Genomic DNA, 22,829 nt, shown 5'->3' on the forward strand with positions numbered 1-22,829 from the left:
AAATTGTTATAGATTGGTTTCGAAAACCATCAGATAAGAAACAAAACAAATCCGACTACTACACATTGTTGATGCCTCTGCCATCTAGCGGATACTTTTAGTACCATAGTATTATTCACTCTCTCCACTAGATGGCATGCACTTCTGATATTTAGACAAAAATTATTTAATAATATTATTCCAACACATTATTTAAACATATGTATGTGTTATTCAAATTTTTATTACAATAGTAGACAAATATTCTACTATGTTATAATATAGGTATATGAATATGTAATATACTGAACATAATTATTACATACATAATTTTATATAATCCAAATTATTTAATCTTGTAAGCTTGTACGCCATCGAAAAAGTATGCCAATCATTTCCGAATCTGTAGGTATCATGGGCTATGCTTCCTCTTGCAATAACTTCCAGTGACCCCCTCAATCTGTCTTTTGGTCTGTGGCCTTCCGAATTGACCTTCTGTATTTCTTCTATTCACTCTTTTTACAGACATAGTCAACGCACATTAACTGTTAAATTTGTTCTCTGTTACATCATTTTAATGATGCACTGCGACCTACAAGAACTGTTTCCCGTTCTTCTATTATCCTCTTTCTTTCCTAAATTTTTTTATTTCCGTTTTATCAAACTTAATTCTTCAATAATTAAAGATGCCTTCAAACAAAACTGTGCGTATAACTGTGGCCCTCTACATCGTTTCCGCAAGTTTTTCTCTGTTTATTTGATTAGTATAATCTTCCTCCCGTTTTTACTAATTGTCTCCTTGTAGTACCTTTTTTATTGTAATAGAATAAAGCCATGAATAAATCTGGAAAGTGTTGAAACTGAGGAGGGTAGGATTATAGATTGGTTTCATTTTTGAAATCATCAAAAATCTATCAAGAAACCATCAAACATGAAATAAAACAAATCCGACTACTACATATTGTTGATGCCTCTGCCATCTAGCGGATACTTGTAGTACCATAGTATTATTTACTCTCTCCACTAGATGGCATGCACTTGCTTGTACGTATCGCTGATTTTAACCTTTATATCAGCAGGTTATATCAGTTCGGATTTTGACTTACATCCATCATAAGAGGTTGATTAAGCATTTAAGGGTTGAAAATTAGGCTTCATGTTTCCGAATCATTACGACGAATAAAATTAGCGATATATCAAGCACTGCGAACCTTACCACATTTTCATTGATGCCTGGACCTTTTTTTCAGCGCACTGCAAGGATTTATGAACAGTATGCTGCAAGAAGCTGGTAGGAAAAGAAAATCTAACGACCGGCAGCAGAATTCGAACTTGGGATCTCGAAGTCCGTATCCGGTACGCAATCCAATTGCTATAATTATTATTTTTCTTTAAATATTCTGCTACTTCAACATGTGCCAAAAGAAGAACAGATTTTACTATTTAATTAAACTGAAAGTATTTACTTCAATCTCTGAACATAGTTTTCATTCACATATTTATTATTATTATTTTATTTATTTATTATTTAAATTATTACTTAACTAAAATATTTAATTATCTTCTTGATTTAACGTATTTTATAAAAATTCTTCAGTAATTTACTGTCGTATCCAAGAATTTGGATTGGACCTCATTTAAACATTTTGTACATTTGTTGAGCTTTACTTTCTTTAACCTTCAACGATCTGAACGAAGGCCTATTAAGTCTTAAAGAGCTTGAAGCTTCTTGATTATCTAGTCTATTCTCTTCTTGTTGATTATTTCTCTGTCGTTCATTATCTAGAGTTTCACTGGCCCAATCAAAGTTATCTGCTCCTTGATAACTCTGTCTAAAATCTCTTCTAATAATTTGCTTTGCTGGACTACCACGATTGTCTACCGTACTGCTATCAGATGAAAATGATATCAATGAAGTTGTATCTCTCTGCACAGTTGTCCCACTTGTCACTTCGATTTCAGTGGTAGCACCGCTTGTAAGTTCTGTAGCAGAAACTGGAGATCCGCTAAACTCTGTTGTTGAAGTTTCAGACTGAACAGTTTTTGGTTCCTTTGCCTCAAATACAATACTTTCTTCTTCTGTAGTAAATATTTGTTGTGTTTCCGTTTTATCTGTTTCAACTGATTTGGAAGATTCATCTGATTCTTCTTTCAAAGTTTCTTCAACTAGTTCTTTAGAATGTTCTGAAAATATCTCTTGTGTTAGAGTTTCTTCATGCTCTTCTTCTTTGTCTTCTGTAGATTCAGATTCTGATGTTTCTTCTTCAGTTTCAGTTTCTTTTTTACTTGTATCAGTCTCAGATAAAATTTCATATGGTGTCTTTCTACGAAAAACATTAAAGAAAACTTCTTTTATTCTGCTGAAAATGCCAAATTTCTTACCTTTATTAATCTCCCTGACCTTTACATCTAACATGGCCGCTTCTATGTCTGCTTTTATGGGGATCTTATCTATAGGATATTCTTTAAAATTCTCAAAATTAAGCCAGCTTTGTACCTTTTCCGAAGGACAGATTGCTTTGTTTATATTGTCACACTCGACTGGTAATATCGCCGGCGGACCTTCGTACTTCATTTTACTGAAATTAATTCCAAAATTGTCCACTTCCCAGGAATTGACTGATTGTTTACTATCAACAGTCTGCTTATCATTTTCATAAACTTGTTTCGCAGATTTTACATTCTTTCTTTGCCTTGTTTGAAATGTTTCATCAGAAATACTATACTGTGTATATTGCATCTGCAATGAATGTGATACCCATGGTGTCACTTGATTGCTTCTTTCATCACATACCCGCGCCATCATATATATTCTTGGATTGTTTTTGGTATTTAGCACGGAATCGCTCATCCTACTATCTCTTCTTAAATTTCTTTGCCCTTCTAAGTCGGGATTTCCAGCGCTGTGTGAATCTTCTGATGTCCTTGGAGGAAAGAAAAAATTATTTAGACTTCTCACGGTGCTTGACTTTTTCCTATCTGCTAGATTCCTTTCGTCTTGTTCATCTTTATAAAATTCATCTACCTGTAAAGCGAAATCTGTTGTTAAAATTTTAAATCATCTGAAGGTTTGTTGCATTTCTAACCCGTTGCAAAAGTAACATTAATGCATTTGTGCAGATTTTCTATTTTAAGAAAGTCGTTTTTCAGCTAGTGCTATTTCTCCAAATAAATGTTAATGTTTTTTCGAAAATAGTTCTAATTATATTCTCTTAATAACTTTTTACACTCTCCGTGCATAGTCCTGCAATTAGTTTGATCTATTAGTTTCATTTTATACATTTTACCCGATCGGTACCTTAATTGGGATAAAGTTAAGAGCTCTTCTCTAAAGTGCTATTCTAGTGAATTTTACGGTTCTATCACAACACCTTTGTAACATTTATGTGTGAGAATATAAACGAAATTTCAAGTAAAAAAAATGAACTATCGGAAGTGTGGTTGATGGACACGCTTTTCTATTTATCTTTAATTTTTCTAGTCAGTCGCCATGATATTTCAGATAAACTTGGACTTAAAATAAACGTTAGGTCTATTTTTAGATTCACACTTTTTTTGAAAGAATTTTTAGAAAATAGGAAAACTAAATTAAAACAAATTTTTAAAACTGTGAGATCTCAACAAATGTATTGGCCATTCTCAGAAATCTTTTAATTTTAATCTTCGTGCTCAAATACAGAACACTATAATGGATCCTGTAAAGAATCATTGGATCCAAATTTAGCATATCCAAAGTTTAATGGGTACGATTTCCCCAAACATTGTGAGTTTCCTCATTACTGTCTGTTCTGTCAAGTTCAGAGTTTAGCTATGAATGTGTTCAACCCATGTTTGGCCTGTTCATTCAATCTTGAAACTCTCGCGCCCCAGCTAAATAGTAAAAAAAAAGGACGTATTTATGTTCCAGGAGTTCCGCAGTTAATGTTACCGCTGACCATTTGAGCAAAATGCTTCTTCTTATGACAGTTGGGATGGTTTGGCCATGTTTTGAGAATGGAGAATGGACAGAAGACGAAGCAAATGCTGGATGTCAGACCTATTGGCAAGAGAGCAAGAGGCAGACCTCGTACGTAGTCTAGGCCGAGCTAGAGGAGAATTTCTTGCGGGGATGTGAAGGATGGCACGGGATAGGGATCGATGGAAGGGCTGCTTCTCCACGCCTCTCGGCACAAAGGAGATAGGGTAAGAAGAAGAAGAAGCATCTTCTTATCTCTCCCAATTATAACTATCAGGTATGAAAGTGTTTGATTGAAATAAGGTCAAGTACTTCCGTTTAATATAAAGCCCCTGAGGCAGCTGCCTCCCTGTAAAGATAAGATAGCTACAGCCAACTTATACACCCTGACTAGATATAATTTCTTCCAAATTCGTCTTTGACTGGATCCCCCAAATACGTTCTCTATCTGGAGAGAGATTCTAAGCATCTCAAACATCTGCCAAATTCCAGAAATTGGATCCAAGATACAGCAGAATCGAGAGGCAGGTTTAGTTTAGTGGTTATGTGTGTAGAGTGGAAGAGCCCCAGTTCAAATCTTGTTTGTAACTATTAAGTTTTTAATAATTGGAAACTTATAAATCTGATAGAATGAACTTAAATCTTCTCTTTCTAGCCCCTCACAGTTTAGATCCCAAGATCTGCTGATGGACAGTGTTGTCTGTAATAAGAAAACACTGTCCAATGACCTAAAAAAGGCACTGCAAATAAAATGTCAGCAAGTCTTCATATAATAATACCGGCTCTTCAAAAGTATCGATTGTAACTCTATCAACTGTTTTCTGTGCTTCCACATCGTGTGCCAGAGCGAAGGATGGTCTGTCTCCAAGTGGTCTTGGCCTTTCTTGATACGAATAAGATAGCTCAGAATCCGTTGTATCTAAATTTGGGACAGCTGTAAGAAATTTAGAGAAATGTTTAGTACAGCTTTAAATAAATTTGGGCAACCATTACAATTTGGAAAAATTTACCATCTAATTCGTAAACATTGCCTTTCTCTGAAGAAAGTTCGCTTCCGCTTCCTTCAGAATCCTGTAAAAGACTTCTAACTTTTGCTTGACTCTTTTTTATCATGGAGCTTTTCTTCTTCTTCATTGATTGAGTTAATTTCTTTGCCAATAGGTCATAATCTTCTTCAGATGAATCTCTAGTTGAAATGATTAATTATTTCCTTTACTCTATCTATAATTAAATTTCTTTTAAACTGAATACGGAAGTGTTTAGAATGGTTTTCATCGCATTTAAAAGCTTTGAAGACTTCTGAACCAGAGAAAAATGATTTCTTGGCTCATGTGGTTCTTCCAAAAATATCACGATCAAAGCAAAGTGCAAAGTAGGAGAAATCTACTTTAAATCGTGATTCAAATTTAAACAGTAGCCGACTCTAAATTTGTCTTTTTCTACTTTAACATGCATGTATATGTGACAACTTCAGAATAAAGGGCACATTAAAGAGAAATCAAAAGAATAATTTGGAATAGAGTTAAAATAAAGTACCTATTTATACGAAGATATAATATACATTTTATCACAATTATAACTATTATGAATGAACTGGCCAGCATAAGGGTATGTGACATCTAATAAATTCTTAAAAAATATTAATGAAAATTAATGCGGTAAAATTACTTAAATAATATCAATGAAGTATTAATGAAATGTTGGGTACTTGCTGATTTGTGTACCTTTTGGCGTTTAATCAACCCTTATACTTAACTTTTTAAACTGTAAGTTTTTGTTAAGGAGTAGTTACAGAGCAATGCCTTGTAACAGTCCACCAGGAGACCTGTGTTCGCCAGAATAGTCACTCAGCCTTGTTGGGATAGTATTATAGTGAACTAACAAACCCTGGTAATTAAGTTAGTTATGCTAACTAACCCATCCCTGGCTTAGGCTTACCACCACCTGCACTTACAGAGCATCAATTAATAAAATATTTTTAGAATAGTACCAGATTCTCAGTTTTTTAATTTTCCCAGGAGGAAACCTGCTATCAAGCGAAGCGTAATTTACGACAATAGTCGGAGCTCGTGTTCTCAGATAGTTACAGAGGCCCTCAAGTTGAACTACAGTACATTTTTTTTCAAATTCCTTTCCAAAATGAATACTCTAAGACATTTTTACCTTTCTTCACTGACATCTGACAAATCTCCATACTCAATTGGACTTTTACACAGTGTACAAATCTGATTCAGTGTGGTATAACATTGTCCACAATATTTTCCTGGACATCCTGGGCTAGGACAGTTTATTACTGGATTGTTTGGCGAAGTTGGCGTCCCACATAGTATGCAGAAGTTTGATGTCGAACCTGGACATATTCTTCTCATAATTGGACATCTAAAAAAGCAAAAAAAAGGGGGTAGAGTTTTGTAAACCTAAGCATTTGGCCAATAAAATATCTGGAAAAACTTCAGAACGGCGATAATATTCGACATGAAAACAATATCTACAATGCAAAAGTGAGAAAGAAATCAGATAGCACAGGGTTTACTTTAACTCGTCTTTAAAAATAATAATTACTATTATTATTACAACAACACACTCAACATTAAGTGCTTACAAAGCTCTCAATCTATCCATTAATCCGACTTTTTCAATGCCTTCACCATAAGCTGCCACTCCTTTGTTGAATTTGCGCCTCAACTGTCTTCGTGCGAATTTGATAAAAGAACCACGAGATCTGAGTATATGGTTATACAACCATACAGCCCTTTGACGAGCTATTTGCGGATAATAATAGGACATGACGTAATGACGCAGTCTTAAGCCGTACGGTTCAAGGATTGCCAATATCCAGGTCATCACGATGAGAGTCACTAAATGAAAAAAAAAAAGTCATTAAAACATTTTAGGTTTTTGAAAAATTAAATCTCTTCATTAGTGAAACGAAAATTCTTATCCACCTATCTGTTTGTATACGCCAATGTCTGGTGGCTTTGGCTCTGGAAGGCAGGGTTTAGTGTCCAGATCATACTTCAGTCCTTTTGGCTGGAAAGCATTAATTATGCTTTGGAAAAAATTAGCAACCATCCCAGTGCCACTTACTCTCACTTCTACGTTACTGGGCGCTGGAAAAGTGGTTCGTTTTAATATTATTGGCCAATATTGGGAAGTAAAATTATTGCCAATTTTAGCATAATTGTTCTCTTTATTTATTTACCAAGCTTTCGACCTCTAGGTAAAGGTCTCCTTATGGGCTTATACTTATTAACAATTATAATTTGTTTTTTACATTATTAATATGACGCATTAACCTTTAATTTTAATTATTTTGTAGAAAAGAAAAGCAAAAGAGCAAGGAGGCTGTGCAAAGTTAGGGGTTGCAGGAAAGCTTCCAAGATGTCGGCCAAGGCTTCTTCTATGAGGTGCTTGCTAGAGAAAGAAATGGAAAACAAGCTGAAGAGTTTTTATCATCGTGCCAAAGTTGTAACTTCATGGTTCGTCGCGCTTAACAGATAGCCGAAGAAAAAGCACAACTATAACTTGGTGTCGATCAAGGGTCTATTCAAAAATACTGATCAATTACTAATTACTTTATTCTCCGATCATTCGTCAATCATTACGGATAATTCTATTCTCTGATTGTCATGCATAATTGGTTTGTTGGTCAGTCATTGTTAATTATATTTAACCAATAATTCAAGTAGCTTCCACAAGTAAATGATAAAATCCTTAGGGGTAAGGTAACTAATTCAGGCAATCATTTCCTTGTTCTGCAAAAAGTTTCCAGCCTTTTCGTGAGAAAAATAAATTGCTGCTATGTACTGCAGTGATTGGACCACTGATGCTGTATGCTTGCCTATCCTTAAGCTTGGTTTTGTAAGTCCGAAGTCAAGTATTTTATTGGTGATACAAAATAAATGAATCTTGTCTAAAATTAGTTTGGATTTTTTTTGAGGATTACCTTAGCTGAGTTAACTACTTTGATCAAAAAAATAAAAACCTAAAATTGTTTTAAAGGAATAATACTCGAAACTTCTATTTATTTTAAGTAATTATGTTGTACTTTAATGCTGAATAAGATTAAAGAGATTAAAGATGCTGGATAAGATTTAAAAAGCAGAAAAGCTGTAGGTAGCGTAAGGCTCAGTTACTCCACTCGCTCATAACAAAGCAGAATTTGGAGAAACGGTAGGCATCAGGGTACTGGGACAGAAAAATAAACAGGCTCAGAAGAGTTGCTAATGATTTAAAAATTTTATCCTTGTTTTTTTATAATGTAAACTGGATTTTTAATCAGATCTTGTCTTGAGGCTAGATCATCCTTAAAAGTGTAGCTAATAGATTCCTAGCTCTAGCTTCTCCAACTTTATATCACAATATGATCTTAATTGATAAAAAAAGCCATACCATCTAATTCCGTCTGAAATTGGCCATGATATTTAATCATATTTAATATCCAGAACAAACTGTAATCAGCCAACATATGTATTGATAATTTTATCGTAGCTACTGATAAAAATATGGCAGTTTTGGCCAGCCTTCTTCTTTCATTTGCTACCAAACGCCATGACGTAAGCTGTAGTGAAATAATAATAATAATAATAATATATTCAAAAATATTAGAAATAATATGATAATATAAAACCTTTGTTTTAAAGTAAATACTTTTAATCAATTGCTACACATCCTGCATGGGGCGTTCTTTAATTCTGACCCCCAGAATCATTTTTGGGGAGCGCAGATTTGGTTTGAGAAGTAAGTGGTTTCTAAAGAGAATTTTTTTAATTTAGAATTCAACAAAATCACCTTTTTTAATGATATTTTTTCGCTTGATATCTTTAAAGAAATTAATAATTAACCACCATAATATTTAAAAAAAGTAATCACTAATTAATAATTCTCAAATAATAACTTTAAAATTATGACTCTGCAGGTTCTAGGATAACCCAAGATAAAAGAAAAGGAAAGAGCGGAAGGATACGGTGATAATAGGATATGTGATATCTTCTCGGGTATGCCTGGGAACTCTGGCTGAAGAGTCGGCAGTTTTCTCAGTCATCTCGGCCTCTGTTGGCTACAAGATTCCTCGAAGTATTTTCAAGGTCGTGTAAGACTGACATTTTTGGCGATACATATTGTTTGGAGGAGACCCAATCATTCAGGGACAAAAGATAAATTATTGAATAATGATTGGTTAGCTAGTTTTTTTTTTTTTTTGTGTGCTAAACCTAAATTACGATTATGACCATAATTCGCCTCTTTTAACAGCAGTGCCTGGTAATAAACTCCATCCCATGGTCTAATTTTAATCTAATGTTTAAAGATATTTTGGCCAAACCGCATTTTGTTTGAAACAGCAAGAGTACTTTTTTAAATTGCAAAATGAAATTAGGGAGCCTAGATTAGTTGGGGAAAATCAAATCAAGAAGCGAGATGTCGGACATCTAGAAACAAAATTGTTCAAGTCAAGTCCACATCCATTAGTCACTTAGTCTCTTTTGAGACCTATCAGACCATCTTCTTCCTCATTTTATTGCTATCAGAGCTATTAAATTCTAATTATCGTTCATTATATTTTTCAACAAAATCCCAAATTACCGAAATATACTTTTTCCTTTCGTGAAAGTTTAACGGTAGGATTGTTTCTCTTCCCATATAGGTTCTTTTCAAATCCAGCATAATAATGTTGTCTGTTATGAATCTGTTATCGTACCAATCTTGTGTCAGGAATTTCCTTTTATAATGTATTGTTCTGCAGAGAAAAAAGTAAATATGTATTTTTTTTTTCTTAGTATTTTACAAAAGCATGGGTAATGTAGTTCAGAATGTCGATATAACGAAGTTAATTTGGGTGTTTGATCTAAACTTATTATCATATAATCAGCCACGGTGTCCGAGCGGTTATAGGCTACACTCTCCAAAGCTATGTTGTATTGAGTGGTACTGGTTTCGATTCCCGGGCCAGACCTTGGATTTTATTTAATGGTTAATACCATTATTAGTAAAATAAACAAATAATGGTTAAAACAAATTGGTGTAGGACGTACAAACCGCCTCAAAAAATAGGCAATACTTTAGTTTGCTTATCATCAGGCTTAAAAAACAAATTATATATTAATTGTGTATTTAAGTAAATATTTCTTATTTATGAATTTATTGAATAGTTTGTATAATCCCTTTATACAGACCCTGATGAAGGCAATTAATTTGCCTAAACGTAAGTAAAAATGAAGTTTATTAAAAAATATTTTAGACGGTCCCTCAAAACTTCTATACTCCAAAAAATCAATTCATTATAAGAAATTGTGATGAAGTTCACATCAGCTGACTCTATTATTTATCATATAGTCATCAAAATGGAAAGGCAGTGACGTAACTGAAAGATCATGTATAAGAAGAAGAAACTGAATGCAAAACTCATCCAATCGAACAAAGTCAACAGTCCGCCAGTCCTCTGCCGTATTTCCAAAGCAATACCAGCCGTGATATCACGAATCGGTTTCGATTGATTGGTGGTTATCTCAAATGAATGATTATATTCAATACTAACGTAAAAGATGTTGCGAACTCTGTAGGCAAATTCACGAAATTCTAAAACAAGCAGAAAAAATTATTTATGAAGTAGTTATTTTCTTACTAGAATTAAATTAAATTGTTAGATTTAAAAGTTCAACTCACTTTTCTTTACTTTAGAAACAATCTCATCACTTACAAATTCAAATAATGCGCAAATATAATCTAGGAATTTGACAGTGTAGCAGACACTTGATACCATGTAGGCCACAGAGCACATCCAGTTAAATAGCGGCCCAAGTTTAGCCTGAAATTAATGTATGAGACCTGTAAGAACCAGTAACACAACTTTTGGGTCTTTTGCACAACCTAATGATATATCTTCGCCCTATAGCATTTGAAGATTTTGAATTGGAGAGATAGTTACTAAGTCCATTCCTTTTGACTCTGGTTATGGCAAATCACCTAGCAGTTACGTCTGATCAGGCTAAGTTACACCGTCAACTTAATCTGGCTTACATTTTTTTAAGGCACGATAGGCTCAGAAACATCTCCACAATGGTACAATTTTCTTATATTTACATTTCATGCTATGATAGGAGGTGAGAAATTGGCTTTTTAATTTCCGTCTAATTTCACTGCAATTCCTAGTTGTGTTCTTTGTCTTTTTTCTAGCAGAAGTGACAGTATGTTCACAATAACGAATGGAGGACTTTTAAAAAGATACTTTTTTCTTTTAAAACCTTCGAAAAGTCACTAAAAGTGTTTGAGAACGGGACCCTCTCCATCTTCATTGAATTTGACTCTGTAATGTAGGTATAAAAATTTACCCACTTTCATTAAATTCTGGTTATTTTTAGATCTTATTTCGTGATTAATCAAATTCATATGAATTTAACCATCAAAGTGTGGAAAAAATAAATTTGAATCTTGATGCCCTTACCTTACAATCTACAACAGCTTCATCGAACACTTTTGAGCATCTTTCAAAAGGTGTGCCCATTTTCTTGCTACAAATTGAAACTACACTATTCAACCAATCAAATCCAGCTTTCAATACACCCACTGTAAAATGAAAACACGAATAAAATGATAAGTAAAATTATAAATTTATCCCTAACTCTGTTTTATAAAGCTCTTCCCGAAACTTACAAATAGATAAGATAGTTCTCTTGATCGCTGATAGCATTTCTTTGACTTTGTTTATCATTTCTTTGATTTTTTTAACTATTAATTGCAGAGATAGACGAATAGCTTTTATTGGTTCGTTCAATATATCGATCACTGATTTGATTGCTCTCTTAAGTTTGGCCTAAAATAATTAACTAGCAACAGTTTAAAAATAATTGCTGCATTTTTCATTTGAAATTGATCGTGTTGCTTGGGTGTTAATCGCAGATTATAAAAAAGAGATTAAAAGCCAAATCTCTGCCTGAAATTCAAACATCTATTTTGGTTTTCGTTAATTGGACATCAGTAAAGAATTGAATGTGTTCATTAGAAAATAAGCGTGAGTTTTCGTATTAACATTTAATAACGCAACTTTTAAATAGGTAGGGTTTGTCTTTCGATATCAAGAATCGGAAGACCTCCCAAAGTTCTCTTTACTTGTTGTCTTCTTTTTGCATTAGAAGACCAACAAACTGAAGGAAAGGCCTCAAAAAACGGATCATAATGAATGAATTTGGAATTCCTGGTGATTAATTAGCAAAGGTTAGCGCTAACTCTGATGTAAAGGCCCCCAACTATGTTCACTAAGCTGACGACAGATCAGCTTTATTCTGGAAGAATGTTTACTTACCTGTCCACAAGCCAAACTTTCAGAAAGCATTCTCATATTGTGCAAGCTATTCTTTGCTGGCCCTGTCAACACCAAGATAAAAGCATAAGCGGTCAAAGCTTGACGCCCTCGTTTGCTGAACAGTTGAGGTAAAAGCATCAATACTACGCATCTACAAAAATGTATGCTGTTAATTTCAGACTTTACTACGGTAATTATTATTGAATCAAAGTAGTGAGTGGCAGATCGCATCTCACGTAATTGCCCTCATAATCCTTTTTGATTAGTTTTGATTAGAGAAAACTCATGTCTTCATTACAAAATTATTTTAGATTAAAGTGATATTACTTGAAACTAACCTGACTCTGTATGAATAGGCCAGACCCAGAGTAAGCACCATGCCAAATATGGAGCACAGCATGGTGGCGGATATGAATGAAAAATTTAGCTGCAATATGAACAGTGCGAAGAAGGCATACGTCAGACAAACTCCTCCTGAAATCAATAAAATTGATAAATATATTTGGCAACCAAGAAATAGCTGCAAAGTAAGTATTCAACTTCGAATTTTTACCAAAAAGTAAGTTATTTGACTCTCCTGTAAGTTTACTATATAGAATAAAAAGTGGTTTTCTGGGAAGTATAAACTTCGAGGATTCACTTCTTAAAATTTTCAAGAAAATAGTTTCAAACGAAAGTGGAACGTTAATTAAATAACTGTCGCACGTCGATGCTCAAAGGAAATCTTTCCAGTTATTTCCGATTCTGGTGAACGGATTTGCTTCAAACTTAGAGTAATAGTTAGAAGAAGTGGTAATACCGTACAATTCAATGAACAGGCACATTAGAAAAAGGCGCACACAATGCCTGCACACGTTCTGTCCTAAAATAAATTTTCAAGGAATATATTTCAAAGTAAACATAGCTTATCACTTAAGCGTAACGCACATATCGTTTAAACATACTATTGTAAGTTTAAACATATCAGCTTAAGTGTTTTGTTTTTTTTCTTAAAAAATTGACGGAAAACTGAAAAACTCTTCAGCAAATTCACACTTCCAAGCAAATATCTCAAAGTCAGAATATTGGCCACTCACTTAATCCATTTACCTACCATGGTTGACAGTTGGTTGATCCATATTTTTTAAACTCAAATTCCTCTTGAGAGGGTAGCTTATCGTAGTCTTTACTTCTCAAGAATTTCCACACAATATGAAAAATAAAGTGTATAAATAGAGCCTAAATGCGATTTTAAAATTTGATATTAATTTCTATGATTTTCAATATCAAAACATTTTCGGAGATCACCAAACATGTATACCCAGAGAACATTTTAAAATCTCAATGCTCCCACTTAAAGCAAAGTAAAACGAGTTTCCATTTAATGGAATTCACTTACCCAAAAATCCAATAATACTTTTTACAATGTAATTTTCAAATGTACCGTAAGTGCTAATTTTTTTGCAAAATTTTTCTAACGCGTTGTAGTTTTCCGGTGACTTGGTTCGACCACCTAACCATACTGGACAATGTTTACTCCAAAATTTAGCTGCAGGTTTTTCCGGCTTCTGACCTTTCCCAGCTAGATTTTTCTTAATTTTATATTTTTTCAATTTACGTTTTACTTTTAAAGCTTTCAATACTAACGTTAGAAAACACATTTTTACCCAACTTTATTCGTTTGATTTATAGGGTTTAAGTTGGAGAAATTGTTAAAAAATACAAATCATCTGGTATTTATTAATAATATGGTGAAAAACATACAGACACTGATTAAATTATTCGGACAATTGGTAACGTACCAATTGGAAATTTTTATTGACTTAGCTTAACATCATTTTGTACAATTTTTGCAACTGAAACAACAATTTTCGGAAGGCTGTCATCCCTCTTTTTGAATGATTTAGTGCAGTGTTCGTTGATGTCGTATTCGTGATTTAGGTTTAAGCATTCAAGAATGGTACAATTCTTATGTACAATGGTACAATAAAGCTAGCCAATTCTTAGAGACCCGTGGTATCTCAGCTTTAATATACCACCCACTACTACATACGCTACTCCATTACTTAGACACTCAAGAAGCTGTAGGGGTAGTGTTTCTTAATAGTTCACATATTTGTTGGCTTCATTTAAGGAGGACTTCAAAAAATTCATACCACTGAGGGAAGAGTGCTATTCACATTTTCAGATTTCTTAAATCAGTGATTTTTTTTTTCGTTCATGGATGTTGAATAGATAGATAGATAGTGTTTTTATTTTTCAAATTTACAAAATACTCACAAAAATTTATATATACAAATACACTATAGACAATGGACATTTGTCCGTCTGCCAAGTTAACCTCGTATGTTAAAAACAACTGAAAATATTTACTTCTAATTTTAAGAAACGAATTACTTAATTAAATAATAATTACACTTTTTTTTTTCAATGCAACCAAAAATAACGTACTTCTGTAGTAAGAGATTGGAGATAAAATAATTAGTATGAGATTAAAGGTAAAATACATAAAACAGAATAAAATAAATAAAAATAAACCATTGAAGTGTAAAATAAAATTATTCATTGTATTGTGAAATCAGGAAAGCTCTATAAGTGGAAGCGGTCTGTACGTATGAATACAACGGGTACCAGTCGCCCTTTCCATTTAAAAGACTAATAGCCTCGTCACTGGTCAATTCTGCCTTGTTAAACCAACTTACTCTGTACTCCCTGAGTATCGGACACACGGCAAGGAAGTGGAAAGCACACTCTTCTACACCCAAATTACACATAGTGCAGAGTCGGGAATTTTCATCTGCCCACGGCTTGAAGTTCAGATTTAGCAGCTGGCATCTCGCCCGAAACACCACTCTCTTTAGGTGTAGACAACTCTCGTCTGACGTATAATTTTTATAATTATCAGGTAGATCCTGACTCAATAGCTGGTTATAAAGAGAGTAATGCTGCGAGCGGGAGGCCAATGACAACATATCCCTTTTATGCCGATCTTCAAACAATTGCAGAATTGTACTCTTCCAATCAGGCAACTTTACACGCTCCTCCAGGAACTTCTCGACGCCACAACCATAACGATCCGATAATTCTAGCCACGAGCGATACCATTATAGTTTTTTATTTATTACTTTTTGTGCAATAATTTTGGGCAGACGATGGTCGGGTAGTTGTAGAACTTTTATTATATATTGTATCTGCATTCTTAATGTATGTAGATACAAAGGTTTTAACCCAGTCTCTATAAACAACATGTAACTCGGTGTCCAACGTGGTAACGCAAACAGTTTTTTAATAAAATATCTTAATAGTATTTCTACTTCATCAAACTGTTGGTGACCCCACACTTGGCAACCGTAACACATAGCAGCACGTGAGACCGCATTAAACAAGGAATACTTAGTTGATAACGGAATTTCGCCTCTACCAACAAGATCTCTCCAAGTGCAATTAATCCCATATTTAGATACAGATAACTTATCTTCGAAATGCCGTCTCAGGGATAGCTGCGGTGTCATTCCGATACCCAGATATTTATAATAATTTACTGTCTCAATGCACGACCCACCCAAAAACCATTTCTCATCGCGAGCCAGTTTGCCGCCGTTCCTAAATACCACGATTTTCGATTTATTCAAGTTTATCTTTAAGTTCCATAAATTCGAGTATTCGTGCAATCTATTTATCATGTTCTGAAGGTCTCTGGGAGTTGAGCTAATAAGGCCTATATCATCTGCGTACATTAAACAGTTTATTCTTGTACCATCCACCTCCATACCGCCCCCTATGTACTCAGGTAGATCATTTATATAGAGAGAGAACATCATAGGTGATAGCAAACATCCTTGCTTCAGACCTAACTTCGTGCTAAAACTTCTAGTGACGTCATGGCTGTTGAATATTATCAATTTAAATTTGTGAGTTTTTGATCCAGAAATCCACTCTAATTTTAAGAGTGAGTTGATTGTGTGTGAGTGTGTGTGTGTATGTGGCCAAAACGTTGTTATAAAATTAGTTTATTCATTGTCCGAATCCTCTCAAATTTATAAGTAAGTCAAACTAACGGTTTATTGCCACTACATATATTTAAGCAGGCAGTTGGTCTTCCTTATTTTCCACATGACCTGCATGTTCTGGGACTAAGGATAAACTGGACAAATTTTAGTTGTGAGAAATTGAATTCTCTCTTTACTCTTTATTCTCTAATGACTAGAGGACAAGTCTATCGTGCTTGATAACTTTTTTTGCTTTTTTTTTTATTGAAAAATTCAACATCGAAAATGCATGTTAATTCTGTATTTTTTAATTCATTTTCATATATTTTTTTTTTTACATTTTTGATTGCTTGCAGTTGATTGTTTATCAGTGTTACATCCTTTTGAACCATTCGCATTTATTTTACTTATTAAACTTCTATTTTTTTATTTAGACATATTGCTGAAAGGTGGTAATAACTTGGTAGAAAGTTCGTAAATAAAAAGAAGCTATTTATTTGTAAATGCATAGGTTTTTATTAACACTTAACAATTTGTACATTTATATATTTATGTAATTAAATTATATATATATAATTAATTTTATAATTAAAATTATAATAGTAATAGTGGTTAAGACTATTACATAATAGCGTCAGTTGCTTGGTCCCCTGGTCACTCCGGGATTCCGGGTAACGAACTTGCAGATGAAACAGCAAAGGAAGGAGCTGCGAAGATAACAATGACTCCTCAGCCCATTATCCCTGTATCCTATCGACGTTGTAGAACAGAGGTGGAGCAGTGGATTTTGAAGGAACATTGGAAACGGTGAAGATCCCGTGCTGACTGCCGTCAGGCTAAGAACATTTATTGGCCTGTCAAAAACGGCTATAGTTGGTTTTAGCAGGTCTCGGATCCGCCAGTTGGTTCAGGTGTTGAGTGGACATGCGAATTTAGCGAGTACCATTTTGTCAAATACGGCCTTACCCAGTCGCCAATTTACGCTGGCTGTGGTGAGTCCAATGAGACTGTGCCGGCACTTTGTAGAGGTGTGGCCCGTTTATTCTAAAACTAGATTTCTCGTCTTCGGAAGGTCAAATGTCTCCCTACCGGAGATTGTAGCATCTGGTAATCTTTACCAGAACTTTCTAGGTTTATTCAGTGCACTGGGCGATTCAAGTCGCCATGCTCCCTAGTGTCCTGATACTACTTTATTAGTTTATTGTATTGGCATCTGGCAAATTTTAGCCGGATTTGTTGTTTTAAAGCCCCGGTATCTCTCATGAGATGAGGGGTGGGCGGGCAACAATGGACATTTTGGATTGCCTGCGTTCCTTCCCCTTTCTGGTGGAGCCGCCCTTTTAATACAATCTACAATTACATGATAGCGTACTAGGTACATAGATTTCTTATTTGTTTATTGAAGAAATTGGTGTTCAAATAAAAAAATATATATTTTACCAAACAGAATTAGCAATTTGACAATTTTACAAAGTATTTACTTTTTATCAGGTGCAAACAAGACCACAATAACAATAAATAAATAAATACTTTTTATCAGAAGGCTATGAAGAAGATTTATTTTCGAAGTGTAGGCAACGTTCGCACAAACACGAATGGTTTTGTATAAATTTTATTCTTGTAAAAATATTTCGCTAAGCCGTTGATGTTTTGATCGTATTCACTTTGATTTTTTCCATATTTGTCCGCTTCTGATTTTTCTTTTGACATGAATGCTTCTGCAATCACAAGAAAAAATATATATATAAGAGTATATATACCTATGTACAAATCAGGTATAATCATTAAAAATTATCACGAAAAAGGTTTTAGTTTGAAATAGATCACCTTCAGTAACACGAGGTCTGCGTTTGCTGGGCTCTTTTATAGCTGAAATTGGATGTCTACCGCCACTTTGGAAATATAGCGGATTCATTGGAGGAACAGCTTCTTCGAATTGTTCTTTTCTGTGCAGTCCTGCGGCCCTATAAAGATCTGGTGTAGGTTCCTCTTTCATATCTCCTGAGCAGTTATAATGATCATATTTACCATACCAGGATACAGAATTCATTTAAATCTTTTGTTTTCAATGCTCACCATAATCACATCTATAAGTAGTAATGTCCGATCGTAAACCTTGAAATTTCAAATTTATTCCAAACTCGAAATCATCCTTAGGTAAATCTTCTGGCAATATAGATGGGTATTTAAGATACAACTGTTTTTAGGGAAAAAAATATGTATATATTTTTAAATAATATTATATAAATTAATAAAAATCACTTTTTAGGGCGTTTTTCTAAGCTTTAAAAAAAATCAAAAAAAAGCCGCATGGTATGGTTAATGAGTCCATAAGATATTATTTCTAATATTAATAATTAGGTTAATATTTCTATAAGAAATTCCGTAAGAAAAAATTTAAGATTTAAGGGAAATGTGATTCGTTCAGTTCCTAAAGATGGTTTACCAGAGGTGTCTGCAACAGCAGACATTAGAGGATTTTTTTTTTTCTATCTAATGATTGTACGGTACATTGAAGCTTGTACGGTATCAATGGCCAAACATCTAACTTATTTTGTTAGATTTTATTCATCTTTCAACTTTCGTTTGGAAGTCTTATATTTTTCATAGCTCGAAAACATGTGAATTGTCAATGTTCACTTTAAAATGTTGCTGTCAGTCGTGTAATGCTTAAAGTTTTATATATCAAGGCTACAAAGAGCTAACTTCTGTTACTATAGGATAAAAAAAATTAGTACCAATTTCAGTCATTATAAACTTTATTCTGCCGAGCTTTCGACCTAGAGACTAGGTCCTCTTCAGGGCTAATTTACAATATACTGTTTTACATCATTAGAGAGTTGGTGTGTCTTCTGTCTTGAACTGTTCATGGACCAACCCTCTAATGATGTAAAACAGTATATTGTAAATTAGCCCTGAAGATGACCTAGTCCCAAGGTCGAAAGCTTGGCATAATAAAGTTTATCATGACTGAAACTGGCATTTATTTTTCATCCTATTGAAATTATCATTTAGTCACCAAAAATAATACATTAATTCAGAACAGTAATTCAGTTTTTATTATTTCCTACGGTCTTACAAAAAAAATGCTCTTTTTACCACTTCAATTAGGAGTTTGGAAAGTATAGAATACAATTATTGAACTATATTTTGTACTATATCTTTTTAGTTTATTAGTTGTTTCTGTAAATTATCTAGTAATTAAAGAATAAGTAATAGTTTATTTATTAACATCAGTAAACAGAAACTTATAGAAGTTAATTTAATCTTAAGTGCTTATATAAACTAATATTTTCATAATTGGAGCAAGTTAATTTCATGTTGAACCCTGTTTTTATTGTGTTTTTAATTATACATATTTTTTTACCATTGTTACCATATTTTCCGTTGTTTAATTTCAGGTTCTGTTCGTATTTTTTTGTTTGTTTGTAATTTTCACTAATATTTTTTTAAGGCAGAAAACACCTGCCAAGCAAATAAAAAGATTTATTTCTTTCTTATTTACTTTCTTTTTTTACTCAGGAACAAAATTTTATTGTAAAAAATTATTATTATTAATTAGATGGTACGGTCAAATATATTTTGTTTTAGAAAATATATGTTTCTCAAAAGGAATCCGTTTTTTTTTTAATTTTGAACAACTTAAAACCTTTTTTTATAGTTCAACTATTTATTATGAAAAGTTAATGTTTTAGAAATTATCAAAATTTGTTAATCTTTTGCGATGAAACTTTTTAAAAATAATGAAAAATATTTACCATATTCTTTCTACCTGTTTTAAAAACTTGTTATGCATACGAGTATCGAATCTTTCACCATAGTTCATAAATTTTCCTATTATTGGAGGATGATTAAATTCTTGATAACCCATAGAAGTTTTTTTTTTATCTGACTGCCCAGCATCTTCTGTGATTGCGTGTTTTGTGTTTATTAAGAAGCATATATGTTATGGTACAAAGAAATATCTATTTGAAAAGTTAAATTGATCAAAATTTAAAAGTTATTGCTTCAATTTGGACTGTTTCTGTATTTTTCCACCAAGTGAAAAACAAAATTCTTTATATAGAAATATATATTTACCATTTCCAGTACCTCCGCCTACATTTTTAAGCCACGAATGGCCACCACATTGCTTTGATTCATGTTTACCAGAAATCATTTCAATGGGATTTGCAGATTTTGCCTTTAAATCAGCCATTATTATTCCGTTATTTGTAAAAATATTTTTATTGTTGGAGCATACTAATAAAAGTTACCAAAATACATATGATACGACCAAATCTACAGATGATTTGAATATTCAAAATGGAAATGAATTTTTCCTCATATACTTATATATATGTTTCTATTTAATAGCTTAATTTACAAAGTTGTAGGCACATTGTCACTGCAACATGTCAAGCAGATGACTGTATGTGACATGAGAGGAGGTACTACACAACATCGGTGGCTCTCCAAAGTTAAGTATCATTAATAGCTTGTCAATTGCAGTAATGGGTTTAATGATGAAATTACGAGCTGAAGTATAAATTAAATGTCGCGTACTTGCTGATTTGTGTATCTTTTGTTGTTTAATCAACCCTTATATTTAATTTTTTAAACTGTAAAATTTTGTTAAGATGATTTTTGTACCTTCTAAATAGATTATTCTTTTCATTCCTTGATCTAAACCAATTTATATATCAAATCATAAATAAATATTCGGATATCGAGAATAATTAGGCTTATTTTTTAGCCAGGGTATAGGGAATACATTTTTTATTAATGCCTTGTTGTACTAGTTAGTATCCCCACGCACAACATTAACATCAACGTTATAGATTTCCCAGAAACCTATGTGCAATTCATTTTTTTTTATACTTTCCAATGAAAGTAATAGATTTCTAATTTCTTTAATTATCATTCTAACTTTTTAAATAATATAATGCCTTTTTCCTGAAAGTTAAACCTTTTAAAGTCTATTATGTAAAGTTGCATATCTGGTTTAGAGATTTTCTTAACTTCTGAAAGTAATACTTCATTATAATTTGGTGTCGAATAGTGGTGGGAATTTATCTACCAAAAGAAAAATACTTTAAAAGAAGCTGCCGTCTCCAAACATCAGTTTCGAATAATAGTGGAAAGTATTTTTATTTGTAGTTAAATAGTAATTTTCACTGAGAGATTAAACTGCGGGCACACTACTTCCTCTTAAGAAATGTAATAAAAATTAAGCTGCTTTTATAGTACTTGTCAAATTGTATTAAATCGGACTAAGGTTTCAGAGTTAATGATTATTATAAATGAGAGAGCCTTCTTACGTGGGGAACATTCCCCTCTTAAATTATGTATGCATCGTGTCCCCAAAAATGATATCCACACAAAAATTTCGATTCGAGTGACACTTCATTCATGTAAATCTGTTTACGCAACTATTATTTGAAACTATTGCAATACTTCCCCTTAACAGATGTAACAGCACTTTGATGTAACGTAGGAAAGCGCTAACCCTTTCACCCTACCAAATTTTATCAAAATCTGGCTAAAATTGCTGCACCTACCGAAAGAAAAGCTCTCATGACGACAGCAGTCTGCCCAGAGTGGGAGAAAAGATGAAAGGCAGATAGAAAGAACAAATATGCTCGTACAAATATAACAAAACCGATTCTACATAAGTAAACTGCTTTATCAACCACAGTCACAAAACGGACAGTATCAACAACCTATGGTGATGTTACATAAGAAAGAATAGGAAGGCGTATGGAGATCAGAAAGAAAGAATCACCCAGACACAGAAAGCCATTCAAAAAACATTTTTTAAAACCAAAATTAATTATAACTAAGACATGCTATCTAAAGACAATTCGTGTGAAACAAATATACAGCTAGAAAACTTTATTGAAACACTATAATACAAAAAATAAAACAAAAAGCTTGACATTTCAGCATGTTGCTTCATCTTCAATCTTAAAGGTTTACCAGATTTTATTATTTACACATTATTTATTAATATCACATGTTTATCGTTATTTAATTTTATAGTAATATCTTCTAGTTGTACAATATTCTCTAGTAAAAGTGAGCTTGGTACAACTCGTTTTCTGATTACAAAAAGAGCGCCCCCTCATACAAAAGACAATTCTAAAACATTACCTAAATAACAAAAATACTATGTATGACACAAGACATAAATACATACTAGGTTTTATTAATTTTATTAAACTATTTTTCAAAAAATGTTTTCCAGTACATTAAAATTTTAAGTATCACCCACATGTGTTATTTAGTAACCAAATATGTAACCTTCCTCTTTCAGTCAACAATTCAAGTGTGAGCCGGGATAACAATAAGTTACTTTTCTTTTTGATCCAAATTAAACTGTTTTCAAGAAAATTGTATACTAAATGAGTTAATTAGATTACTAAGTACCTGAACTGCTTGATCAAAGATTTACTTGCACAGAAAAATTCTTTGGTTTTTACAAGGTGTGAATTGAGTTAAATGCTTTCAACTCGTTTTTTTGCCAACGTTTCGACAAATATATTGTCTTCTTCAGGGCCTGGATATTACAAATATCAACTGTATCTCAACCAACCCGCATAGCCACGTAAGTTTTCAATAATTATAAAGAGTTTATTATATTTTACTT

At 33.0% G+C, this 22,829-nt stretch overlaps 2 protein-coding genes and 1 long non-coding RNA gene across 12 annotated transcripts in view; 1 reads left to right on the plus strand and 2 right to left on the minus strand.

Annotated features, from left to right (window-relative positions):
• LOC141457681 (uncharacterized) overlaps positions 1-22,829 on the plus strand; it is a 46,253-nt gene that overhangs the window by 17,789 nt on the left and 5,635 nt on the right. For 3 of the 9 annotated variants that reach the window (XR_012460446.1, XR_012460439.1, XR_012460445.1), the window contains 5 exons: positions 1,230-1,335; positions 3,887-4,161; positions 7,254-9,112; positions 11,111-11,244; positions 12,590-22,787. This is a non-coding gene — a long non-coding RNA (uncharacterized lncRNA). Of the gene's footprint in view, positions 1-1,229; positions 1,336-3,886; positions 4,212-7,253; positions 9,113-11,110; positions 11,245-12,222; positions 12,362-12,589; positions 22,788-22,829 lie in introns of those variants that run through there. The other 6 variants (XR_012460441.1, XR_012460442.1, XR_012460440.1 and 3 more) reach the window with 6 other exon arrangements.
• On the minus strand, positions 66-13,873 carry LOC141457666 (DC-STAMP domain-containing protein 2-like). 2 transcript variants are annotated; one of them, XM_074134872.1, is made up of 15 exons: positions 13,612-13,873; positions 12,572-12,707; positions 12,234-12,384; positions 11,585-11,744; positions 11,376-11,497; positions 10,598-10,739; positions 10,297-10,510; positions 9,518-9,671; positions 8,327-8,495; positions 6,880-7,044; positions 6,537-6,792; positions 6,098-6,313; positions 4,945-5,120; positions 4,714-4,868; positions 66-3,004 (listed from the first exon to the last, which is right to left on the minus strand). In XM_074134872.1, the coding sequence occupies exons 1-15, from the start codon at positions 13,871-13,873 to the stop codon at positions 1,613-1,615; spliced, it is 3,870 nt and encodes a 1,289-aa protein (XP_073990973.1). In that variant the 3' UTR covers positions 66-1,612. The 2 variants fall into 2 exon arrangements, with proteins under 2 accessions (XP_073990973.1, XP_073990974.1); XM_074134873.1 differs by lacking the exons at positions 11,585-11,744; positions 12,572-12,707; positions 13,612-13,873 and having other exon boundaries at positions 12,234-12,370.
• Positions 17,616-20,457, minus strand: LOC141457676 (uncharacterized). Its single transcript, XM_074134888.1, has 5 exons — positions 20,282-20,457; positions 19,974-20,107; positions 18,278-18,398; positions 18,029-18,202; positions 17,616-17,919 (listed from the first exon to the last, which is right to left on the minus strand). Exons 1-5 carry the CDS (start codon positions 20,397-20,399, stop codon positions 17,759-17,761), a joined length of 708 nt encoding a protein of 235 aa, XP_073990989.1. The 5' UTR covers positions 20,400-20,457; the 3' UTR covers positions 17,616-17,758.

Source organism: Rhodnius prolixus, unplaced genomic scaffold (assembly GCF_049639745.1).
Source record: "Rhodnius prolixus isolate KJV_2025 unplaced genomic scaffold, Rpr scaffold_5, whole genome shotgun sequence".
In the NCBI taxonomy this organism is placed as follows: Eukaryota; Metazoa; Arthropoda; class Insecta; order Hemiptera; family Reduviidae; genus Rhodnius; species Rhodnius prolixus.